The sequence below is a fragment of the Colias croceus genome, chromosome 25 (assembly GCF_905220415.1).
Source record: "Colias croceus chromosome 25, ilColCroc2.1".
Lineage (NCBI taxonomy): Eukaryota > Metazoa > Arthropoda > Insecta > Lepidoptera > Pieridae > Colias > Colias croceus.
In genome coordinates, this window is record NC_059561.1 from 339,224 (window position 1) to 364,265 (window position 25,042).

The following is a 25,042-nucleotide window of genomic DNA, read 5'->3' on the forward strand; positions in this document are numbered from 1 at the left end:
ATCTAACCATAACGTATATTTTTATTAGCCTGTTTAGTACAACAAAAGCGCCAGTACAAAATGTGGGTTTCACTTAAATTTGGCCTATATTATATTTGGTCTATAATTATTTTAGAAACAATATATTATTTATTGTATGCTTAAATGCAAAGCGGAAACAAATTCAGTGTCTAATCATTTGAAAATTCACGAATATAAAGTACTTAGGATATTTATTTATGAAACATATAAAGGGGAAGACATATTATAATGCTCAACTAGATACGACCCTTCATGCCCCAGGGTTTTATATAAGGTCACCTTAACATAATATAGTTTTACAAACATATATGTACTAGCGAAGAAAACAAAATATAGAATTATTATCAATTTCCCCTTATCACAGGTTATCAGACAGCATTATCACAAATATGTAACGAGTGTAAGCATGTATGTTTGTAATAAATAGTGATAATAGCAAAATTATTGAACAATATCATTGCTATATGAAACCCGTTTCGCGTTGTCAAGGCATCACGTGTGAACGGCTGAACCGATTTCGATAATTCTTTTTTTATTATATTTCTCGAAGGACGAGGATGGTTCTTACATAGAAAACGTAAATATGTACCACGGGCCAAGCCGGGGCGGACCGCTAGTTGCTATATACCTAAAATTTAACTTTATTAAACTTTATATGCCGGAATTTTTTTTAAAACTGTTTTTTTGTTTTTAAAATTTACATAATATGTCTTATTAGATTTAGTACCTAGGTAATGAAATTGACTGAAAGTTTAAACAATAGATTACTAAATACTTAGTTATTAAACCTATAAATAAGAATTTGATAGCGCTATTTTATTAAGAGCTCTACAAAAACATTTTACAATCACACTACTGGTTTTTACTTATTTATATAAATAAGATAACCGAGATCAATGTTTGTTCGTAGTTCGGCTAATATTTTGTATGATAGTAATTTTAATTTGTAAATTACATTATTTCTTTTTTGAACGGCGAATGAGCTTTTAATTTTTAATATTATTTTTATAACTTTAAACAAACATTTTCATTTTCATTAATAGAGAACCATATTTTTTTAAGAATATAAAAAAAAATCGTCCAGGAGGCTGGTTATGGACCTGCGTCTTCTGCAAATTCCAACTATTAAATTCAACAGAGAAGTGAGAACCATCAAAAAATAACTGAAAACATAGGTAAAAAGGGATATTCTAGATTAGTATTAGTAGCAACAGGAGCATCCTGTAAACATAACATGTGTTATAATTTCAGTAAGTTGTTTAGGTTTGAAATTATCAGTATAAAGTGAATCAAGCGCGTGGTCAGACGCGCGCATCGTCATGACGAAAATATTGTTTTGTGCGTTTTTACTTGGATTGTGTGTGTATGGTTAGTTATCTATGCTGCTTTTCAATTTTTATTGATTATTAATTATTTATTAAATATTTTAAATATCGTATATTGTTGTGGTTTTGTAAAAATTGTATCAAAATGAAGTTTGAAATGTGCTTGTTGCGATTTTTGAGTCGCAATGACATGTTATTTGTATGTGTAAGATATATATAGGTATTAGGTATGTATGTGTGCGGAATATGTGACATTTCTATGATTGTTATCTATTTTGAGGACTGCAGTAAACAGTGCAATGTGTGTTTAGACAAGAATATCTAGTGCTAGATAACATGTCTTCTGTGTATTACAAGAAACTATAATTATTTCAAAAGTGAAGTCAAGTAACAATCTTTCCTATTGATTTTCTATATAGATCAATAATTTTTATCTATACGCATATTACAAATGACAGAACTGTCTATCGATCAGATTGTTGCGCCTAATAAGCTAAACCGATTTCGATGAACAGACAAAAATAAAGTACTACCTAGTACACGTGGCTCTGTCCGCGTGGTGGAAGGAAATTCTCACAAGAATGAAAAGTTTCACCAACTAGCCTTTATGACTGTCTATCTTCCAAACGATCTCCTGCTACAAAAGTCATTACTATATGAATCTTAAAGTGGTAAATGTTAAAAATACTTACCTATGTAATGACGATTCGAAAGTGCTACTAAATAGTAGTCTAATTGAATAAATGAATGTTTGAGTTTGAGTTTGAATCTGTTACGACCTACATGAAAGTAAAACTAACAAACAAGCTTTTGCATTTATAATATTAGTAACGATTTCAAGGACACTTTTTCTTACTATAAGAAAACTTGAAGGAGTAAATAGGAGATGGTTATTTGACTCTAGATCTCTCCCAAACTTCAAAATAATACGATTATTTGTCTCTACATCCGACGCTCTTAAAAAAACACATTCTAAGAGAAGCGACGGGCGAAAAGCTAGTTTGCACAAGTGCATCGAATTTAAAACGAGTTACAGTTATGACGTCATGACTGACAATGCATTGGGGAATCCTCGAAAGTATTAAATAACAGCTTGTTGTAATTAATATATTATAGTACCTACCTTTATACTAATAACCTTTCGCAGTTGACCCTTGACCCGAGAAATATATCTATAGACTATACATATGTATAGCTAGACTATCTATACTTAATATTATAGAGCTGAAGAGTTTGTTTGTTTGAATGCGCTAATCTCAGGAACTACTGGTCCGATTTGAAAAATTCTTTCGGTGTTAGATAGCCCATTTATCGAGTAAGGCTATAGGTTATATTCTATAATAATTATATCATCACGCTAAGACCAACAACGGAGCGGAGCAACACAGGTAAAACCGCGGGGCAAAGCTAGTAATCTATATCGTTCAGGAATACCTATCTAATATAGTTTTTTTTCTGGTGAAAAATTGTTCTAATCGATGCAGTAGTTTCGTAGATTAGTTTGTACAAACAGATAAACTAAATGAGACAAAATGCCTTACTACTAATATAATAAAGATAAGAATATAAACTAATACTCTACTGTGCTACTATGCTCCTGTTAGTCTTAGCGTGAATATAATAATATATAGTCGCCTGCCTCTATCCAACACTGAAAGAATTTTTCAAATCAGACCAATAGTTCCTGAGATTAGCGCGTTCAAACAAACAAACTCTTCAGCTTTATAATATTAATGTATAAAGTATACAATTATCGATAATAAAGGACAGGACATAATATTAAAGCATAATCCGTAAGTTTAAAGTGGTTCACAATAGAGTCTAAAGAAGTCTTTTACAAACAAACACACGGGTGAAGCTAATATATGCGTTTTAAAAAAACGAATTAACATTTGTACCGATTTCCAGTAAAAAAAATAAACAGATAGTAAACAGACATATCAAATCTGGTTCAGACACACAAAGTTATTTATGACACGTGATGACACGTGTCTTTATTTCGAAGAAACCACAAAAACAACGGCTTATCGTAATGTTTATGTAAAAGTGATGATTCAGGGAATTCGTCATTTCAATAAATTACATTTTGTATTCCAAATTCTAACGAGGTCACATTCGACTCTCTTATTTACACGAATCAATTATGCTTTTTTGTCCATTAATTTTTTTAATGAGGTACTTGCTGTAATTGCTTTTTTAGGGCTGATTTTTCAATCGTTGGTTAAAACTTATTCATTGAATAACGTATTAAATTACCATTTCAAAAATGTATTCTTATTGTCCGTATTTGACAGTTTACAGGTGACTTTTTAAAATGTTCGTGTAATACTTTATTGGACGGATAAATTTTAAGCAAGGATTGAAAAATCGGCCCTTAGAATACGGCTTTTTCAAATAAATTAATAAAATAAAACCACATTTTTGTTGCTAACTTTTTTAATACGTTTACACGTTAAATAAAATAGAATTTAGAGATAACATAATATATAGACTTTTGTCCGAAAAAATTCCATAGGTATATTTTTACAATCTGTTTACAAAAACATGTGCCTAGTTTTCAAAGTTCATTCTTTGCTTAGTTTGGCGCTAGATGGCTTAATATAATTTTATAGAGTCAAGTATTTTTACATAATACTAGCTTTCCACCCGCGGCTTCGCCCGCGCAGTCAAAGAAAAACCCGCATAATTCCCGTTCCCGTGGGATTTCCAGGATAAAACCTATCCTATTTCCCGGGTTAAAAAGTAGCCTATGTCCTTTCTCGGGTATCAAAATATCTCTATACCAAATTTCATGCAAATTGGTTCAGTAGTTAAGGCGTGAGTAACAGACACACAGACAGATTTACTTTCGCATTTATAATATTAGTATGGATTTATTATTTTGTATATCGTCTCTACATAAAACAAAGTCGCTTCCCGCTATCTGTATGTCACTCCCTACACAGTATGCTGTGAGTATGCTTGGATATTTGAATTTTGACGGATTCTGATGCGGTTTTGAAGTGAAACTTCTTTATCGGGGTTGGAAAAACATTTTTTCGTTACGCGTGACATTTTTCCGTTACGCGCCATCTTTTTCTTATCCCATCCACGCGTGTTTCGTTACGTATTTCTGTAAAGTTGCATATAGTAAATCATTTTTTGAAAAATAAGGTCATAAAGAAGTTTCACTTCTTACGTCTGTACACTAGCACCTAAGAGGAACTTATTTATATATTTATTTATATATTATTTGTGATGATCTCCGGTCATCTGTCCCGGATAGAAAAGTTTCAACAAAATTGGTTCAATGGTTTCATATCACATATTTAATTGCTACATATTTTTACAAATAAATCCTTAACTGAATATTCTATACAACAAATAAGCATTTTAGAGCTCGATAAGATAAATGCAAAATATATTTATAACGAAATGGCCGGTTAATTCTTATCGTAACGGTAAATCATTTTATTGTTCAAAAATCGAATGTTCTAGAATCATGAATATTGCTCTTGTTTTATTTATATATTTAAATGATCATATTGCAAGTAATTTCTTTTGTTTTATACAGATAAAACAAATATTTATCAAGTCTGAGACCTGAGTAAAAGAAAGAAAATACGTTTATTTGTTCAAGTAACATATTATAGTATTTACATTTTACACATCTTTACTAATATATAAAGCTGAAGAGTTTGTTTGTTTGTTTGAACCCGCTATTATCAGGAACTACTGGACCGATTTGAAATATTCTTTAGGTGTAAGACAACCAATTTATGGAGGAAGACTATAGGCTATATTATATCATCACGCTAAGACCAACAGGAGCGGAACTACGTGGTTGTAACAGCGGGGCTGTGTAGGCTAGTATTTATTCTTAAAATTAATATCTAGAAATTGTTCGAAACTCAGTTTAAATATTGAAATAAATCCTGATTTATAGCCTTTCATTTCAAAAGAAAGTTAGCTTAAAATAGGTTAAGACCGCAGTGCGACGAGCGTGTGATAATTTTTGGCACCTGACTTCGCCTGCATTTGACTACCGCATTCTTTTCACCGACTGTGCATAGTTTAAGAGCCTTTTATTTAATTTAAGTATAAAGTATGGAGAAAAAGGTTTAGTTCATGTAAAATATAGAAAAGTAGTAAATGTTTAACAATTTACTAAACATATTACTGAATTTAAGTGCTATCTTCTTATATATAAAAATGAATCGCAAAATGTGTTGGTAAGCGCATAACTCGAGAACGGCTGAACCGATTTCGATAATTCTTTTTGATTATATTTCTTGAAGTACGAGGATGGATCTTATGTAGAGAAAACGTAAACATGTACCACGGGCGAAGCCGGGGCGGACCGCTAGTTCGATAATATGTATATATTACTAGTAGGTATTATAGCATACTGCCCGCGGCTTCGCCCGCTTTGTCTAAAACCGAATAAATTATATACTAAAACCTTCCTCTTGAATCACTCTATCTATTACAAAAAACCGCATCAATATCCGTTGCGTAGTTTTAAAGATTTAAGCATACAAAGGGACATAGGGACAGAGAAAGCGACTTTGCTTTATACTGTATGTAGTGATGATGATAAACAAGCAAGTGACATTTTTCTCTATATTGTAGAGACAATGAAATATTGTTTTATTTATTATTAATTAATAATTGATCTAGGTTGTGAAGAGACAGCTAAAGCTGTTTTATTAATAGTTATTACTTAAGAAAAAAGTTTTTCAGGAGAAAAAAATGATAGTTTAAGAAATTTTTGATAAAACTTTTTCAACATAATATTATGCTTGTAGAAATCTATAAAGATAGCCTATGACATTGTTATAGTTCTATACACTATCTATTTAGAAAAACACATCAATATCTATCTAGCGATTAAAACATAAAACAACATCGTCTGTATTTCAAACAGTTTTCAGCATGTTAATTACTCTGTGTAGTTTTAAATTAAAATACATTAAAACTATTTTTGATTCCAAAACAAATGACGTCGTAGCATAAACATGGCCTTGATACATTATCACATGTTTTCTATTTATAGGAAATAAATACATCTGTTATAATAAAACTGTAGTCTATGCAGCGGAAAATGTTTAAAACAATGTAGCTTTAACCGATTTGATAAAAAGAGGACGGTTTCTGAAGTAGAGAGACAGAATATTTTTGTTAGATTGATAGATATGGTAGCTATATGGTAGGTACAAGCTGGTGATGAAAAATTAGCAAATTGTATGTAATGCAATTTTCTTTTGTATGAACTAAATATAATATAATATTATGAACTTAATATTGGAACAAACATTTGGGTAAGTATATTTGTTTTTTATCTAAAACTAGCGGTCCACCCCGGCATCGCCCGTGGTACATATTTACGTTTTCTCTACATAAGAACCGTCCTCGTACTTCAAGGAATATAATAAAAAAAGAATTATCGAAATCCGTTCAGCCGTTCTCGAGTTATGCGCTTACCAACACATTTTGCGATTCATTTTTATATTATAGATTCAATTGTTAGATATTTTTTGGTAAGTTTGTGATACTTAAAAAGATAAATTCCAAAATATTAGATATATGATTAGAAAGATGAATTGTATAATTAAAATGTCTTCTACATAATGTAATTTAGCTTTACACTAACTAGGTGTAATTACCATACATAACCCGAATGATTGTTATTCTTCTATTCTTTCTATTTGACTTTTTTTAATTAAATTGTAATGCAAATCCGTACTAATATGATTGCGAATGTTTCTTGATTTGTCTCCTTTTCAAGTTATAACGAAGCGATTTATGATTTTATATTATAGTAGAAACCTATAGAGTTGTAAGGTTGTAACTTTTGTCCGCGTTGAAACATTTCATTCTCAAGGGAATTTCCTTTGAGTATTCGAGCGAAGTCGGTGGTTAAAGTTAGTTATCTAGTTTCAAATTTTGATAGGAATTACTAGTGGACTAGTGGTAAATTATTTATAGAGAATAACTATATTCTGTATGATCTATGAAGGAATTGTTTTAACATGTAATATACTTGAGTTAAATGGTATATAATATATTATGTAAAATGTTATTATTAGAATTATTATCTTCTTTTCATATTTTTTTTTCAAGCATATTAGATATAATTCTCTTTCCATTTTTATTTTTCTATCGTCAGCTATCTTTATGTTATTTCAGATTGCGGAGATTAACCTAACGAATTTTCCTATTGAATTATGTAATAAAATAAAATAGTTTGGAAAATCCAAAAGTGCACGCCTCATAATCTCATCCTTTACAATTAAATTGATTATTTATACACTATAAATATAAAAAAGAAATAAAATAAAACAGTTGGAAAAGTAAAGAAAGCGGTACCGTAATAATTGAGCCCATTGATTCTTGTGGCCCCACCTAGATGTGAAACTGCGCAGGTTTAAGGGACTGACTACCAACTTATTTTTTTAAACCTTGGCTTATAGTATACAGAATCGAGTTTATAATGGTGAATTTTGAGTACACTATAAATATAAAAAAAAAAGAATATATATAGATATACTAAAATTATGGAGAACAGTCGATATTTTTTTTTGTTTATTTAATAACAATTAAACCACATCGAATCAGTCCCTGAAAATGAAAGGGTTCTATTCCTGAGCATACTCAAGCGTAAGAGAAAAAAAAAGACTCGATTAGTAAAGTATTTCGGTCGCTATCGTGTTAACAAGAAAATCCTCCGCACATACAGACACACGGACGTCCAAGACAGAACTTTTTTAAACTGTTTTTTAACTAGTTTACATAACATAAATGACTTCAAAAATATCATGAATGTTAAAAATAGTGTTTTTTCTTAATATGTGTGTGTATGTATTATCTTACAAGTGCAATGTATGATACATAAAGACATTTTAAGTTTGAAAAATCAGATGTTTTGCGCGAAGTGAGAGTAGTACCCACCTCAACGCTTCGCATAAGAGGCGTGCAATATTTAATATTAAATTTAATTTCGGATAAGATGAGATTTAAGTAATATTTTTTCTTATAGCCGAAGTGGGATAGATTTGCGTTATAAATAACAGCGTCTGACTTGTTTTTCAACAAAATGAAAATCTATGCAATCTTGTTAACAAAAACAACTAAAATATGTATAATATAATCTTTGCGTAAATAAAAATTTATAAATCTAAATCCAAATAGAGCAAGATAAGTCGCTGTTAATTTACGGATGGGTTACCATATTATGGTAGACTAGCTTTCCGCCCGCATATTCGCCCGCGTTTCCAAAGAAAAACCCATATAGTTCCCGTTCCCGTGGGATTTCCGGGATAAAACCTATCTAATATGTTAATCCAAATTACCTTCTATATGTGTGCTAAATTTAATTGTAATCGGTTCAGTAGTATTTGCGTGAAAGAGTAACAAACATACACATACACATCCATCCTCACAAACTTACGCATTTATAATTAATATTAGTAGGAGGGACTAATAAAGCAATTAACATAATATTTAATATGGTATCCAAGTACATAATGTAGTATAAGATATTTATTTATCAGTGAACACTGATAATATAATATACTAGTAGTTGCAACATTGTATTTATTTGTCAAATTTAAATATTTGTGCTTTCCGTACGCGATAAAATTCACAAGATAACTAAAATCACTATTTTAAAGGTATTTCATTTGTTGCAGTTTTTGCTGATGTGAACAGCGAATGGGCCGGTGATTATGATTATAACAGCTACGAATATGTTCCAAATGAGAAAGAGATCGGTGAAACGAGTAACAAAGAAATAGATGAATTTCGAAAAGAAGTAGAAGATTCTATTGCTGAAGCAGAAAACGACGACTATGACATCATCGATTATCAGTTTGAAGACAATAGATCCGAGGCAGATGATAAACCAAATGGCGATGCTGCAGATGTTAAAGAACCTGACGTACATTTTTTCTCTGAAAACACAAATTCCCACGAGGAAAAGGAAAACGGTCTATCCGATGAAATTTTAAAATACGACGAGAAGAAAGAACCAGAGCAAGATATCATTGAAGAAACTAAAGCAATTCTAAACGAAGATGATGGAAATGACTTTGAGAAAATTCGACCATTGAGTCAAGATTTACCTGATATAAAAGATATAGTAGAAGAGACTAAGAAATTATTGAACGAAACCGATGACAGCTTCGACAGTAAAGCAAACGTTAAAAATGTAAACGAAAATGAAGTTGAGAAAGTGGCAGAAGATAAATCAGAGAAGCTTGTTCAGTCTCCTGATGAGTTCAAGTCTTCATTGAATGAATTGCTTGACACTTTGCATCAACTCGACGGTGATGAGAAAGATGATGATTATGACTATGACAGTCAATTTGACTATTATCCAATTAATGATGATAAACAAGATTCTGATAAGCCTGTCGAAAAGCCGCACGATGATGAAATACTGATAGATGAGCCATCATCAGTCGATAGCAAAACAACGCAAACTCCCATATTTTACTTAAATGATGCTCTGCCAGCTGCAGAATCTAATTCATCTCAAGCAGTTGAGACAACAGTCCATACAACTTTATCCGAAGATATTAAAACTACGGAAACTTTAGAACTGGCAACAGGAAAAGATGAAAAATTAACAACACAAAATGTAGATCAATTAAAGACAGAAACTTTAACCCAGAAAACAATTGCGCAGGAACTTACAGAAACAACAGTTACAAATGAAAATAAAAACATCACAAATGAGAATATAGTGGCGCAATCAAAACCTGTGAACACGGTTCAAATTCAACTGAATGTTAATGAAAATACGAAAGTAGTGTCACCAAACTATCCTAATGCGTACCCGACGTACCAAATAACAGATTATATAATAACTGGTGACGGTGAAGGCATTGAGATGAACGTCACTGACTTCGCAATTAACAGTTTTGTTGGAGACTATGTGCTAATCATACCAGGTAATTAACTTAATTCTCAATAGACGTAGAACTGTAGTTTAGCTATGTTAGCATTAAATTTCAATTAAATAGGTTGGTACAAAGACTATAAACATCCAGAACAATCCAGATTATATTAAAATAATGTTTTTAAATCTTTTTTGCACATTTGCATTTGGAAAAGCATTTGCATTAATGTGACATTCAAATTAATGACCTATCCCTTGATTTAAAATAAGTTTAATAGCCAACACCTCAAAACATATTGCTTTATCGTTTTGTGTAAAACAGGAAAATTATCAATACAACTTACCATTTCATTTGCAGCAATATTTACACACTTCAAATCCATTTCCAATACATAGATAAAAATGCAAATTCTTACGATAATAATGCCTAACAATTAGTATCATGTATAATGTATATAAAAACATGTATCTAGCTCAAGATGCTTTCAGGTCAAACCACCAAGGACAGTTCTGATGGTATCCTCGCCACTTACACCCTGAAGAGCGAACGAAGGTTCCGTTTCACTGATGTTGACAGAATGTTCATCAGGTTCGAAGCGATGCAGGGCATGCAGTTCCAGAGAGGCTTTAGCATTAGTTTGAGGATGATTAGTAAGTTTTACATAAAACAAAATTGACTAAGTAACTTAACAAAAAGTAATTAAAAAAGAGCGTGTGTGCCGAGCCCACGTGTCACAAGTGAAACTTCTTTGACAAGATTCAAAGATAAATAATCGTCGCCTTATTTTATTTCGTGATGATATTGCCCTGACGCAACCTTGAAATTATACCTACTCACAACGCGCATATAGAAGTTTCACTTAATAAACGCAGTCAGTGTGCATCCTAGTATCTGATCAAAAGGCAAATCTTTTAAGAGATATTGCATCGACTATAATGTAAGGTCAGAGTAATTGTACATCCATATAAACATATTGATATACTATTTTATGTACTTGCACATAAAAATAGTAGGTGTTCAAAATAAAAAAAAAACAGTTTCTTACTTTTCAACCATATATTCCAACCATAAAACAATAGGCCAATATCTTAAACTAAAACTTCATTACAGTGCCAAGAACAGACGTAGTAGTAGACGAAGATCATGAAGAAGAACCAGTTATCAAGACCTCTGAGGACAGTTTCCGCGTGAACTTAGGAGGGGTCTCCGTTAATGGTTTCTTCGCTATTGAGGAGGATTTCCGTAAACTAGTTGCTGATATGGCCACTATGTATATCAATGCTAAAGGAATTGATATGGGGTTGAATACTACGTAAGTGTAATTAATTTTTACTTTGATATAAGTAGTAACTATTTACTAACACTGAAAGCTTTGTTTGCAAAGTAAAGTTTACAAAATAAATAACCTATACTTTACAAATCGATTTAGTTGAATCGTTTCATAGGTTTTGTGTGATTAATAAACATATCTTGTACGGCCTAAGGGGTTGTAGGGTCCGTACAGAGTAAATAAAAGATTCAAGTACAATATAGCCTTTATTGCCTTAATTCTGTATGGTTAATGGTGATGGTCATGAGTACGCGCGATTGCTTTGGTGATCGAACGCGAACTAATGAAATATGTACTAAAACGTCGCGTGTCCGCGTAAAATGCTGACAGCGCGCAACGTGATGTACGAAGACCGTACATATTTTTATAGTTATATTATATCGGATTAATAAATTGACATGAAATTTATTTAGCTATTGCATAGCTTCTATCGCGGGCCTTGAGCGTGGGGACCGAATCCAGAAATTCCGTAACGAAAAAACCTCACGCTCCCCACTCCGACGGGCACGGAGGTGTGGCTTGAAGGCATAGCATGCAATAGCAGTCCCCGAGTGCCACACGTCTTTTAATATTTTTATATATTATGTCACTATTATCACAAATTATTCATCTCTTTTTCTCTTCTCTTATTTAAAATTGAAAGACCTTAATACACGGGCAATATTGGAATTGCACCATTAAGTGTATAGGCAAGCGGGGCATCTACAAAACTTCAAAAAATATTTATATGTGGTCTTACCACAAAACAATAATTTAAACACAGTGTAACTTTTAACCAAGGATCTAGTTGTCTATGTGAAATACGACAAAACCAGATTAAAGAGAACCCACGCTTAAAGTTAAACCCTGTCTAAAGATTTTTGTTGTAAGACAGATGATAACCAGTCGATCTATTTTCGAGTTTTCACAAGATCAAAATATGTACATATACTCACGTAGCACTATTATTTCAGTATACATTACCTCCGTTGTTAAAACAATATGTTTATCAGCAGTATATAATCTGTATTAACTATTCATAAATAATATGTTATCAACTGATAATGCTCGTAAATAAATTGAAGTGTCTCTATGATTAATAGAATTATGTTTCATTGTGTTTCTTGAATATATTGTTATTAATATGAGATTTAACGTTAAATTTCTAACTACAGGTTTTGCTTTTTTAGATACATTTATAAAAAATACTCAACTAACTACTGCATAAAAACAAATCTCAAAAATCGGTCATGCAAATGAAAAAGCGTGTTTTACATGATGTAATGCTTGTTTTGAGAAACATGACTCAAAAAAAGCAGGCCAGTTTGATCGTAACACATGATGTAAATATTTGTATGAAATGTATTCAGATGAAACTTGGTTATTTATCAAAGATTCCCAATAATATTGCAAGATTATTTTTATAGGAGATTTGATGTAGAGCTACAATTTATAATCAACTACATAGTATAAAAAAGTCGCTGTCGTTGTCTGTCCGTCACTTTGTATGCTTAAATATTTAGAATAACAAAACGGATTTTGATGTGGATTAAAAAAAATAGTGATTCAAGATGAAGATTTTTTTATGTAGATATATAATTTTCGTTTTCCTTAAAACGTTGTGCAATTAATTTTTTATGATTTATTTTTTCCCAAGATAAATGTGCTGGTTGACAATTGTTTATAAATGACGGACTTCCATGTAAAAAATTATATAGAGCTAGCGCGCAGGAGCAACTTTTGTCTCCGCAACTATTTTGTCTCTCCCATCAACTTTATGGGCTAGTAAGAAAGTGCGCGCACGTTGCGACGCAACTCTCCATAGAGTTGATGGAAGACACAAAATAGTTGCGGAGACAAAGTTGCTCTTGCGCGCTAGCTCTAAACAAGAATATGATTTAAGCTCTACCACAGAATACAATAATAGCAGCTAACGCTCGCGGTTTCAATCTCTACTTTTTTTACCACTCAGCTGAAATTTCTTTCAACGGTTACCCATCCACTTACTGACCGTGCTGAAAGATGCTTAACCAACAAATTGTTTACCAACTGTTGTGTGCAACCAGCCACGATCCCTGACTATAGCGATGACGCAGTGTACCAATTACATATTGGAATATCTGGGTTAATCCGTACAATATATCCTCATTATAAATCGTATTATATTTTGTATGTATGTTTGTCTTAGTAAGCTTTTTATGAAATTTAGGATTTAAGCATAAAGCAAGTAAATCCACGGGCGTACGTGGTATTTTTCAGTAATTGTACTCTTTGGCAGAAAAAAAATCGTGGTTTTGTGTTTGAATACTTCAAGATTTTGCAAAGAATTTTCATGTCTTCAAAATTTTCTTATTAACTCTTTAACCATATATGTAATTATTTTAACATATCATAGATAACGTGTTCAATATCAACCATTTATTAAACAAAATTGATTATCTCAAAGATATCAAACCATAATAACGCGTCAGCCATAATTGCGTTCATTCTCCTTACAAAGTCGGACAAAAACACAAATACCAACATCAAAGAGAATGCCGACAAGTTTTACAATGGCCTCCAAAGCTCACGACACCCCACCGAAACTTTTAGCAGGACAGCGCATGCGTGAACTAGACGCATGCGCCAACAACGTCACATCTATTTTAGTATCCATCTCTCGCACCCACAGAGCGGCGCATCGCGCTTACAAAATTGTATTCTCACTATCGCACCGAACCAAACGAGAAAATAAATACAAACCAGCACGAGGAAAAGCCAAAATTAATCAACTCGGTCCTCAAACATGATAAAACAGATAACAAGCGAAACTAGAACTTAAACAACATTAACATAAGTGTTAAAATGCAGCAATGCGCCACGACATCGATCACAGTATTCCCTGATGCCAAAACTTCCAACATATAGTGTCAAATATTTATCATGGAGCCGTTTATCGATAGGAACAACTTCGCGGTGAGCGCGATGGTGACGGTAGCCATGCAAATATTATTTTTCATGATCGCTTCCTTGTCCCAGAGCGACAAAGTTACGGATTTCACTGGAGGTGCCAATTTTATTATTATCGCTTTGCTTACATTCTTCCTCGGCCAAGGAGGGAACAATTTGAAAAGTTATGACAGCAGACAGCTGATGGTGACGGCTTTCGTTTGTTTGTGGGGCGTGAGGCTGTCCGGGTACCTCATATACCGGATATATCACATCGGCAGGGATAAACAATTCGAGGATCGCAAAAGTAACACGCTAAGATTCGCAGTTTTCTACACATTTCAAGCGGTATGGGTTTATATCGTCAGTTTGCCCGTGATTATAATAAATTCGTCGCATCATTCATACCCTAAAGCGCCGAAAACGATGACAACATTGGACTCAGCTGGCGCAGGTGTTTTTGTATGCGGTTTGTTGATAGAGACGTACGCTGATTTGCAGAAATTCGCGTTCCGCCAAGAACCGGCCAATCAAGGGAAGTGGTGTAACGACGGGCTGTGGGGCCTCTCGAGGCACCCGAACTATTTCGGTGAAGTAGTCCTCTGGTGGGGCATATTCATAATTTCACTAAACGTTATCGAAGGCATCGAGTTTATTGCAATATTATCGCCTTTGTTCACGATGGCCATTATATTGTTCTTATCAGGAATACCGTTGCTCGAACGATCGGCGGATGAAAAGTATAGAGATAACCCAGATTATTTATATTATAAGGCGTCTACGTCACCCTTTATACCGATACCGCCCTCGTTTTACGTGGAAGTGCCAAAATTCCTCAAATTTGTGATGTGTTGTGAGTTCCCGATCTACGACTACACGCGGGAGGACTTCGCGGCGCCGACGATCGTCACCGAGACCACCAGCATATCCATGGTGCAGTCTCAGACATAGCTACTAAACGCCGCACGTGACATCGTTGCGGCAAACGAAAAAAACAATACGAAATGTCAAAACCCACACAAGAACTTGTGATACACGGCCGAGGAGCGCCCTCCGAAAAAATTGCCAAATTCATTGCCACTGAAACAAAATAATACGTTAGATATGAATCGTTATAATACATACATGGATAACTTGCGAAAGAGCAAGAAACTAGCTTTAGATTTAATAGAAGATACTAAAGATATTATACTCGAAGAAGACGAAGCTCCTATTAAGAATATAAGATTAAGATCACCTTCAGATGATTTAGAATTAAATAAGCCTAGTACTAGTAGAACGGAACGACCTACTGAGTTCGTTAAATATGGAAAAATTACATTTAATACAACAGCAATTTTACATCATTACCCACAAATGAACAAAACAGAGAATCATGTACACCACACAAAGAAACTGAATTGTAACTCAGATAAAGCAAAGACAGATAATAACAATATATCTGAACCTGATAAAGTAGAAACTAAAATAACGATAAACAACATTGAATGTAACGCTAATAATAATGATTCTATAATTAGAGTGAATAGTGTAAGTAATGTAGAACCGTTAGATGTGCTGAAGAAGCCGGTTAAGTTCACTGAAGAGAAGCTTGTATGAGGGTTGGCCTCCTTTAGCCTACATTTTGAAAGGTGGAAGTTTTGGTACAGAAGGCCGGGGAGAGTGAAACAAAACATATCCAAATATAAGTTGCTGTAAATAAAAATAAGACTGGACAAGATATACCTGATTTTAAATACATAGAAACAGAATATGTAGAATTTGCTGTTGTATATAATACATTGTTATTAGTGTATTGTTAAAATAATATTATACCTATGTATAGATGAGATTAGTTGAATCCGTCTCAAATAGAATAAACTAACTACATATATTGGTGTATGAAGATTGGATTGTGGAAATTGGTAAGTTGTTAGATATTTATTTTAATCAAATACTTTCGCAGTGTAGATATCATTCACTTATCACAATAGTTATCTTTAGTCTTATAGTCACTTTTGAAGATCTAAGTAAATGATAATGTTTAAAATAATGGTGTAATACTTGTAAAATCAACTGTCACTCCTGCTCCTTTATTTGATCTTTCTTTAAAATATGAGTCTTTGAATTATGTATCACTTAGGTTTTTGTAGATACTTTATTGTGCAGGATTAATTGAAATATATCTGTAGGTTCATCATGTCATTAAACATATACATTATACAACTAGTTTTTTTCTTGGTTTGCCATCGCCCTTCATCTCTTTCAGTTTGTTTATTTGTTTGTTTGAACGCGCTAATCTCGGGTCCGATTATCGAGAAAGAAAAATATCATCTCTGCGAGTAAAACCGCGATGCATAGCTAGTACATTATAAAAGTCAAACAAAATGTACTGAATGGTTCCATTAACATTTTGAAACCTTCCACTATATGTGAGTTACATATAGTTAGGTATTCTAATAAAATTTTTTTTTTCGTCACATTCGAAAATAAATATAAAATCTCTCTTCATCTTCGGGAAGATTTTCTCCATTATTATTATTTTTACCCTCAGTGTGGTTAATAAAGCACTAAAATCTAAGAATAACAACACTCAGACTAAAATCCAATAAGTGTATTCGGTTTAGTTACATAATACCTTTGACCAACTTCAAATAAGGAGGATTACAATTTCGGCATGACTATAATATTATCAAGGAAATCTTATAAAAATGCTTTTATTGTTAACAAATTTGATTGTAAAAAATTGGTTCTCTCTCTTATGAAAATAATAATGATAAGAAAAAAGGTCATCAAGTAAAATAATGATTTTAATAATCGTTCGGGGTTTAACGAAATAGTTTATAATAAATACACATAATATATGTATGTACATAGTATATTTAATATATTTCTGGGAAATGCTATCTTGGATATCTAAATATCGCATTGTGACTGTTTTCTATAGAAATGCGTAGATAAATCGAAGCAACCAATCCAAAATTTTATTGAAATGGAATGTTGTTTGTGTAAACTTTACAAGACATATTGAAGCAATAACAAACCTATTTTAAGATTTTCATGCCCTTTACTAAATATTTTCACCTATTTAATAATTATATTAATTATATGACGTCCCTTCCACCTTAAATGTTACACTAAATTTAATTTTAACACCCACTAAACAGAGTCCAATTTCGCTTGTCACAAAATTTTTCTAAGAAATGCACTCAAGTGTTAAATTAGATCTAAAATAGACCGAGCGCTGCGGGGAGATGTCTAATTAAAGCTATTTATAGGCCGGGAGGTAATTGGCCTAATCACTTAGTATCTAATTTTGAAGATGTAACATCCTATTTGATATAATGTTATGGGTTACTCATGTTTTATTCTGTACTAGTTCAAAATTTATTTTACATTCTTTAATTTTAGATTAGGCAATAATATTTATTGTATGTAATATTTATTGCGTAGATTTCCGCTCGCGGCTTCGCCCACGTTTTCAAAGAAAAGCTCGCATAGTACCCGTTCCTGTAAAATTACCAGGATAAAAAGCCTAGCCTGTGCTTTATTTTAGGTCTTCAGCTACTTACATACCAAATTTTATTGTAATCGGTTCAGTAGAATTTGCGTGAAAGAGTAACATATATCCATCCATCCTTATAATATTATTGGGATGTGTTGTTTTCTATCTTCTTTTTTTTTGATAATTTATTTTGTTTTGCGGTAGGCACTTTAATGAAATGTCACATTTCAAGTTTTCATATTTGCTCCATATATTTTGTGTTTCTGCCACATTTCTACTAAAATTTTACAATAAAATTGATATGAGGAATACCTACAGATTTTTTTAACTATACATACTAATTTTGGGTGGGCATTCAAATACTAAAGAGGAAAATTACTGTACTATTTTAAAACGTGTTTTTATTTGCGTCGAATGAGTCTTAGTGTGATGATACCTACATAGCTTTAAAATGTCTTATAAGGAAGGATGTGAAGTATATTTTCAAATCCAAATAATAGTTCGCGTAATTCTTGCATTCAAAACAAACACAACTTTAAATTTTATAATATACTAGCTTTCCACCCGCGGCATCGGCCGCGCAGTCAAAGAAAAACCTGCATAGTTCCCGTTCCCGTGGGATTTCCGGGATAAAACCTATCCTATTTCCCGGGGTAAAAAGTAGCCTATGTCCTTTCTCGGGTATCAAAATATCTCTATACCTACCAAATTTCATGCAAATTGGTTCAGTAGTTATGGCGTGATTGAGTGACAGACAGACAGACAGAGTTACTTTCGCATTTATAATATTATGTATATGTATGTATATTAGTATGGATTGTCATAATCCGATGTTTGGTGGATTTGTTAACAAATTATTTCTACTAGTTCTCGCCTAGAGTGTCGTGCGTGTATGTTCGAAATATATAGTAGTGTGTAATGGTTTCTTATAATGATTTAATGTATTTTTTATATTAATATGTAGGTATGTGGAGCAAAACTAAATAGATTTTTTGCCGTCTTCTGTAAAAATTGATTTCGGAACCGGGGGTAACTTATTTTTCTGTATTTTGACGATTCAAAAGTGCTTATAAACGAAGTTTATTTTAATAAATAAATATTAGAGTTTCTAGCTATTCTGTATATCTATCATATAAAGGCGTTATCACTGAAACAATGCAGTGTCTGGCAAGGTTCCAAATAGTGATTGGCTAGGTGCGTGTTGCAGGTATGTGTATAGACTTATAGGGTTGCTATGTATAGCTTGGAACTTTCTAGATGTTTCGAATAGGTCAGATAGAGAAGGGAATTTTAGGAAGGAAATATGAAGTAAATAAGAAGCGTTTTTAATTATTTTTCAAAGTAATTTTCACTAACAAAGTCGCTTACCGTTGCCTATTTTAGTAGTTTTAAATAGATAACGTTGTTAATTTGATTATATTATTATGTTTGGTAATATGAAATTTGCAAACGCAAAATAAAACACGTGATGAAAGAGCATTAATATTGTATCGTAAAAATCGTCGTTTTTTTATTGCCAATAGATATACGATTTCTCGTTTAAAAATCACTAAATTCTTATATCTGTCTCTCTTCTTTCAAAAACAGGAATTTTCATTAAATGTGCGAAATACTTGCACAAAATTTTGGTAAATCTAAACAGGTGGTAGCCCTAAATTTTACAGTCTATACTGCGATGGCTTATGGAAATGGTACGCCTTTGTAATGCAGCACTTGTGTGTTACAGTCTTTTGATCTTAGATATTTTGAAGTTCTAACATTACGAATATCTTATCTGTCTGTTTGTTTTTGTTTGATGTAAATAGAGGGCTAAGAAACTTAGTTTATTCTTGATATTATAACAACTGCAATTCTGAAGTAATAATATAATCATTAATAATTACGTAGTATAAAAAAAAATCACTTTAGTAAGATATATAATATACCTACTCATGAAAATACTGTTGTATTTTAATCGATCCTTGAAAATACAAACATACAAACATGTTAAAAATTAAAATCGTAGGTACTGATTATTTCGATTCTCTTACAACTTTATTAAGATTGAAAAAAAGCAATGTATTTCTATTTTCACTGCTAATAAAATTATGAATATATAATGTATGAATTCTTGCATATAGAATAATCTTATATTATGCAAACTCACGTTGAATATTATAGATACTGTATATTCTTGGCAAGGTTGAGGTAATATTAATCTTATTACGTCAGCATAAATTTTATTTTCATGTTTTATGTAACATACTGCCACAAGTTTAATAGTTAATATGTTCAGTTTAAAGGTTATTCAGAGACTCTACAAGTTTATAAAGAGATTAGCTTTTTCTTTTGTTTTTAATATATTACTAATTATTTAAGTTTATTTATTGTTCCCGAAAGCTCTGCTAGTAAATCGATTTTCATAATTCTGTCACGGAGAGATGTGCACTGTGCAGTATTTTTTTATAAATGTTTAAACAATATTAACTATAGTATCCCCGTGACTACGCTCGTATACCTTAATATTCAAAACAATGGAATAAATATCATCACTACATAATATTACAAAACAAAATCATCCGTTGCGTCTATCTGTCTATTCACGATAAACTCAAAAACTATCTACTGCATCGATTTATGTTTTCACTAATGGATAGCGTGGTTTTGAAGGTTTCAGTGTATAATTTGTTAAGTTTTAGAGCACATGGGCGAAAAGGTAGTAGTAAATAAACCCTCTAGTAATTATTAATTATTTAGTTTCTAACCAATATTTCCCATATTCCAGGTTAGAAATCACACAGATCAAAAAGACGGGCATTTGCTACCAAAACTGGCCGGGTTCAGAGCAGTGCGTGGAGGTGACGTTCGCGGTTCCTCTGCAGTATGTAGCTGATGATGAAGAGGATCTGGAGACGAGGCTCACGGAGCAGGACCTGCAGGACATGTGGGAGATGTACTCCAGGGTCGATCCGTTTGCTGTGCGGCTGGAACAGCTTGGTGTTGTGGTAAGGTTTTAATTCAACCAAGCTAAGCTAGAGGTTGTGGGTTCGATTCTCACCCCGAGCAAATATTTGTGTGATGAACATATAGATGTTTGCTCTTTGTCTGGGTGTTAATTATCTATATATAAGTATTTATTTCAAATTATATATGTATTTTTATCAGCCATCTGGTTTCCATAACACAAGCGAAAGCTTAGTATGGGATCAGATCGAACTTTTAGTATGTATGTACATTTATGAAGTATATATGTAATATTTACCTAGTTTATATTAGTATGTGTGTGTATGTGTCTATTTTATATTATTTGCAATGAATTGTTATGTGTAATTTTATTTATAGTCATTTATTTTGCGCTATCCCACGACCTTCTTACATTTCCTTTTCTACCAGGTTGCCTGGCAGAGATTGCTGTTCAGCAATAAGGCCACCTTTTGTACAAATGATGCCTTTTTGTGATTTTATTCTTTTTTTCAGCTTTGTCCATTCATGTTTGTACAATGAAGTATAATAAATAAATAAATAAAATAAATAAATCGTGTGTGAAAATTGTGCTGAAGTATATAAATATATTTTTACATAATACATTGATTAATTTGTATTGCTACTTTTTCTTTAATAACCAGATAGATATCTATTATATTATGTGTTATTTTATACTTCATATGAATATTTTATCATGTATATTGGCAGTTTGACTTTAAATGTAGATACCAATCTATAGACTTTTGGAAGCCAATTAACTGAATTATTTTTAAATGAATAAAGAATAACAGATCGAGATTATTTCAGATTCTCCATTCTTCAGAATATCTATTAAATGAATAAAAAAGAATTAGCAAACCTACTTATTTACAATTTATCAAACTTGCTTATTCCCGTAAATAACAGTATTATTTCCAATTAAACATACGTTTATAATATAGAGAAATAAACACCATTTTCCAGGAATTCACGTACCCCAACGAACGTAGCGTGGTGACCGTGTGGCTGGTGCTAGCCGCTGGTGTGGTCATCTCGATGGCCATGCTCGCCTTCGCGCTGTGGCGGTACAGCTGCTTTGAGGAGTATACCAAGTGAGTACACCATACTCTTCTTCTTCTCTATCTCTATATACATATGTAAACTAATACATATTATGTTAAATTCTCGTGTCAATGTTAGTTACTACTTACAAGAGTAAGGCAAGACAACGTTTGCCCTATATATAAAAACTAGCTTACCGCCCGCGGCTTCGCCCGCTTTGTCTAAAACCTAATAAATTATATACTAAAACCTTCCTTTTGAATCACTCTATCTATTAAAAAAAACTGAATCAAAATCCGTTGCGTAGTTTTCAAGATTTAAACATACAAAGGGACATAGGGACAGAGAAAGCGACTTTGTTTTATACTATGTACTAACCAGCTTCTTGATTTTTCCCTTTTCTTTATAAAATGGTAGGTTTTGAAAACTATTTATTACTTAACTAAAACCCTCTATTCCAGAATGCCCTCGTACAGCGACACAGACAGCTTGAACGACAAGCGCGTGCTGGACCTGTACCCGACCCCGCACCAGACCCTCCCCCCCCTGTACACGGAGGACTTCAACTGGGCGGACGATAAATATGATATTACTAAAGGTTTGTTTATTTGATTGTTTTATTAAACTGTCCAAAGGAAACTTTATAATTCCTAATTGGAATAAAAACGGTCATTATCCGCACACGTATTGCTGGTGACGACCAGTCGCTACAGAATTGACATATTTTATAATATAAATGAAACTAGCTGCGGTCCACGGTTTCTCCCGCGTGGCTCCGCTCCTGTTGGTCTTAGCGAGATGATATTTATATAGCCTTCCTCGATAAATGGGCTATCTAACATCGAAATAAATTTTCAAATCGGACCAGTAGTTTTTGACATTAGCGCGTTCAAACAAACAAACAAACAAACTCTTCAGCTTTATAATATTAGTATAGATTATTGTTTTATCAGGACAAGAGCAGCCTGATCTTTACTTGATAAATGACGATTTTTTTATATTTGTGATTGAGTACGTGTGTATGTGTGCATGCATGCGTATACGCGTCTATATTTGTGTGTGGCTTTGTTAGCGAATACGTCGTGTTAATTAATATATGTTTGAAATTTTCTAATCTAATAAAAATGTCGTTTTATAGATCACGGCTACTCAAACAACAGTTATTTGCGCGACGATATGTTTGACATCGACTCCGACGAGGACACGCTTCGTACTCAAAACGGGTAACCTTTTACTCAAACTCAAACTCAAACATTTAATTTATTCATCTAGATGTCTTATTTCATAAAAAAGCACATTCAATTCAACAGTTACAAAGATGTAATTGCATTTTTCAAATCATATTAATTAAATAGTTCTGTTCATATAAAATATTAATGAAAAAAAAACTGTCTGCAGTATGTGATAGTATCATACATTTTCAATAATTATTTTCTATCATTTTTAATTATAACTAATGCATGCAATGGTTATTTATTATGGCAATAGTTATTTGTCGTTGATTTTACGCGAATATTTTACAGAAATGAAGGACTCTACAAGTTCAATGTTTAAAATTGTAGTGGGTAATAAAACCACGCTTCTAAAATTATTCATAGTATTAAATGCAGGTAACGACTAATTTTCAGTAATCGTACTAAATAATAGATGAACAATAAATTCAATTTAAAATACTCGTGTAAAATCAAACAAAAACAGCTCATCCATTAACTAAATTACACAACCAGCTGAGCGCATTCTATAACTGTGTTTCAGCAGTTTCACCATTTACGATTTATCATTTCAGGAGGTACACCACAGACGTGTAGCCGTATGTCATCGGTATGCTTTTTAACTTTACTAACATTTTTGCAGAATTAGTTTTAAGATTTTCAGCATGAAATTTAAGTAACCAATTTTAATTTGGTCGGGTTATAAGTTGAGATGCAAATATAATTTTGCATGCGATAGAAAAGGATCGATATAGAATAATTATTAAAATGTTTAAATGGTTAAATAGTCGAAAATAAAGTGCACGAAAGTTATTTTATGGAAAACTGTATTTACTTTTTGTTCTTGTATTTATTATTCAGAGAATTGCAATCAGACGGGAAAGAGAGTCCTTAATACATACCTAATAATTTAAAGATAGTAAATATGTATATTAGAATAGTATTATATTATCTGTGATATTAGGTACTTAGCTATTTGTCTTCTTGTCTTGTTTTTAAATGTGTTCCCTCCACGTATAGCGATGATAGTCTACTTTCCTTCGCCTGCGTTTTCAAAGTAAAACCCGCATACTTAGTTCCCGTTCCCGTGAAATTTCCGGGATAAAAGTCCATCTTCATAAACTTTCCCATTTATAATATTAGTAGGATTATCTGTGATTATTCATTATTATATTGTTGTTCCCATATCACAATGCGGATTTGTCCAATGTGTGTTTCATCGCGATACGTGCAGTGGAACGCGTTAGCGTCGCATTTTTTAATAAGAAAAATATTAATGAATTTAATAATTTCAGATATCGACCTGAAGCCATCAGCCCTCGTGATATTTACCACGTGTGATTGCACCAAATTTAGATTTAAAATTAGTTATGACGTAATTGTAAATAAAAGTTAAGACCTGTTTGACAGTTAGTTCTGTTGTTTATTCTTATTTTTGGTTTAGGGCCGATTTTTCAATCCTTAGTTAAAACTTCATCGAATTTCGTATTTTATTTTAACAACCATTTTAAAAATGTGTTAGAGCTAGCAACTTTTGTCTCCGCAACTATTTTGTCTCTCCCATCAACTCTATGGGCTAGTAAGAAAGTGCGCGCTCGTAGCGACGCAACTCCCCATAGAGTTGATGGGAGAGACAAAATAGTTGCGGAGACAAAAGTTGCTCATGCGCGCTAGCCCTTACTTGCCCACTTTTTGACAGTTTATAAGTGACATCGTATATTATTGTGTAATACTATATTGGACGGATAAGATTTAACCAAGGATTGAAAAATCAGCCCTTACAGGTCTTTTTAATAATAACCTGAAACGTTAATTGGTTTTATTTTAATGTAGTTTGTAATTTTAGAGATCAGAGTCGTAAGTTTATGTGTATATAT

General features: G+C 32.5%; 2 protein-coding genes across 3 annotated transcripts; both read left to right on the forward strand.

Moving 5' to 3' along the window:
- Positions 1 to 1,309: 1,309 nt before the first annotated feature.
- LOC123703304 lies at positions 1,310 to 24,703 on the forward strand. Of its 2 annotated transcripts, XM_045651257.1 has the most exons (10): positions 1,310 to 1,389; positions 9,017 to 10,279; positions 10,717 to 10,878; positions 11,339 to 11,540; positions 20,714 to 20,933; positions 21,877 to 22,004; positions 22,416 to 22,552; positions 23,093 to 23,177; positions 23,741 to 23,775; positions 24,461 to 24,703. In XM_045651257.1, exons 1-9 carry the CDS (start codon positions 1,341 to 1,343, stop codon positions 23,760 to 23,762), a joined length of 2,268 nt encoding a protein of 755 aa, XP_045507213.1. In that variant the 5' UTR covers positions 1,310 to 1,340; the 3' UTR covers positions 23,763 to 23,775; positions 24,461 to 24,703. The 2 variants fall into 2 exon arrangements, with proteins under 2 accessions (XP_045507213.1, XP_045507212.1); XM_045651256.1 differs by lacking the exon at positions 23,741 to 23,775.
- Positions 14,140 to 15,574, forward strand: LOC123703317. The gene has a single exon (XM_045651275.1). It carries the CDS (start codon positions 14,460 to 14,462, stop codon positions 15,414 to 15,416), a length of 957 nt encoding a protein of 318 aa, XP_045507231.1. The 5' UTR covers positions 14,140 to 14,459; the 3' UTR covers positions 15,417 to 15,574.
- Positions 24,704 to 25,042: the final 339 nt, after the last annotated feature.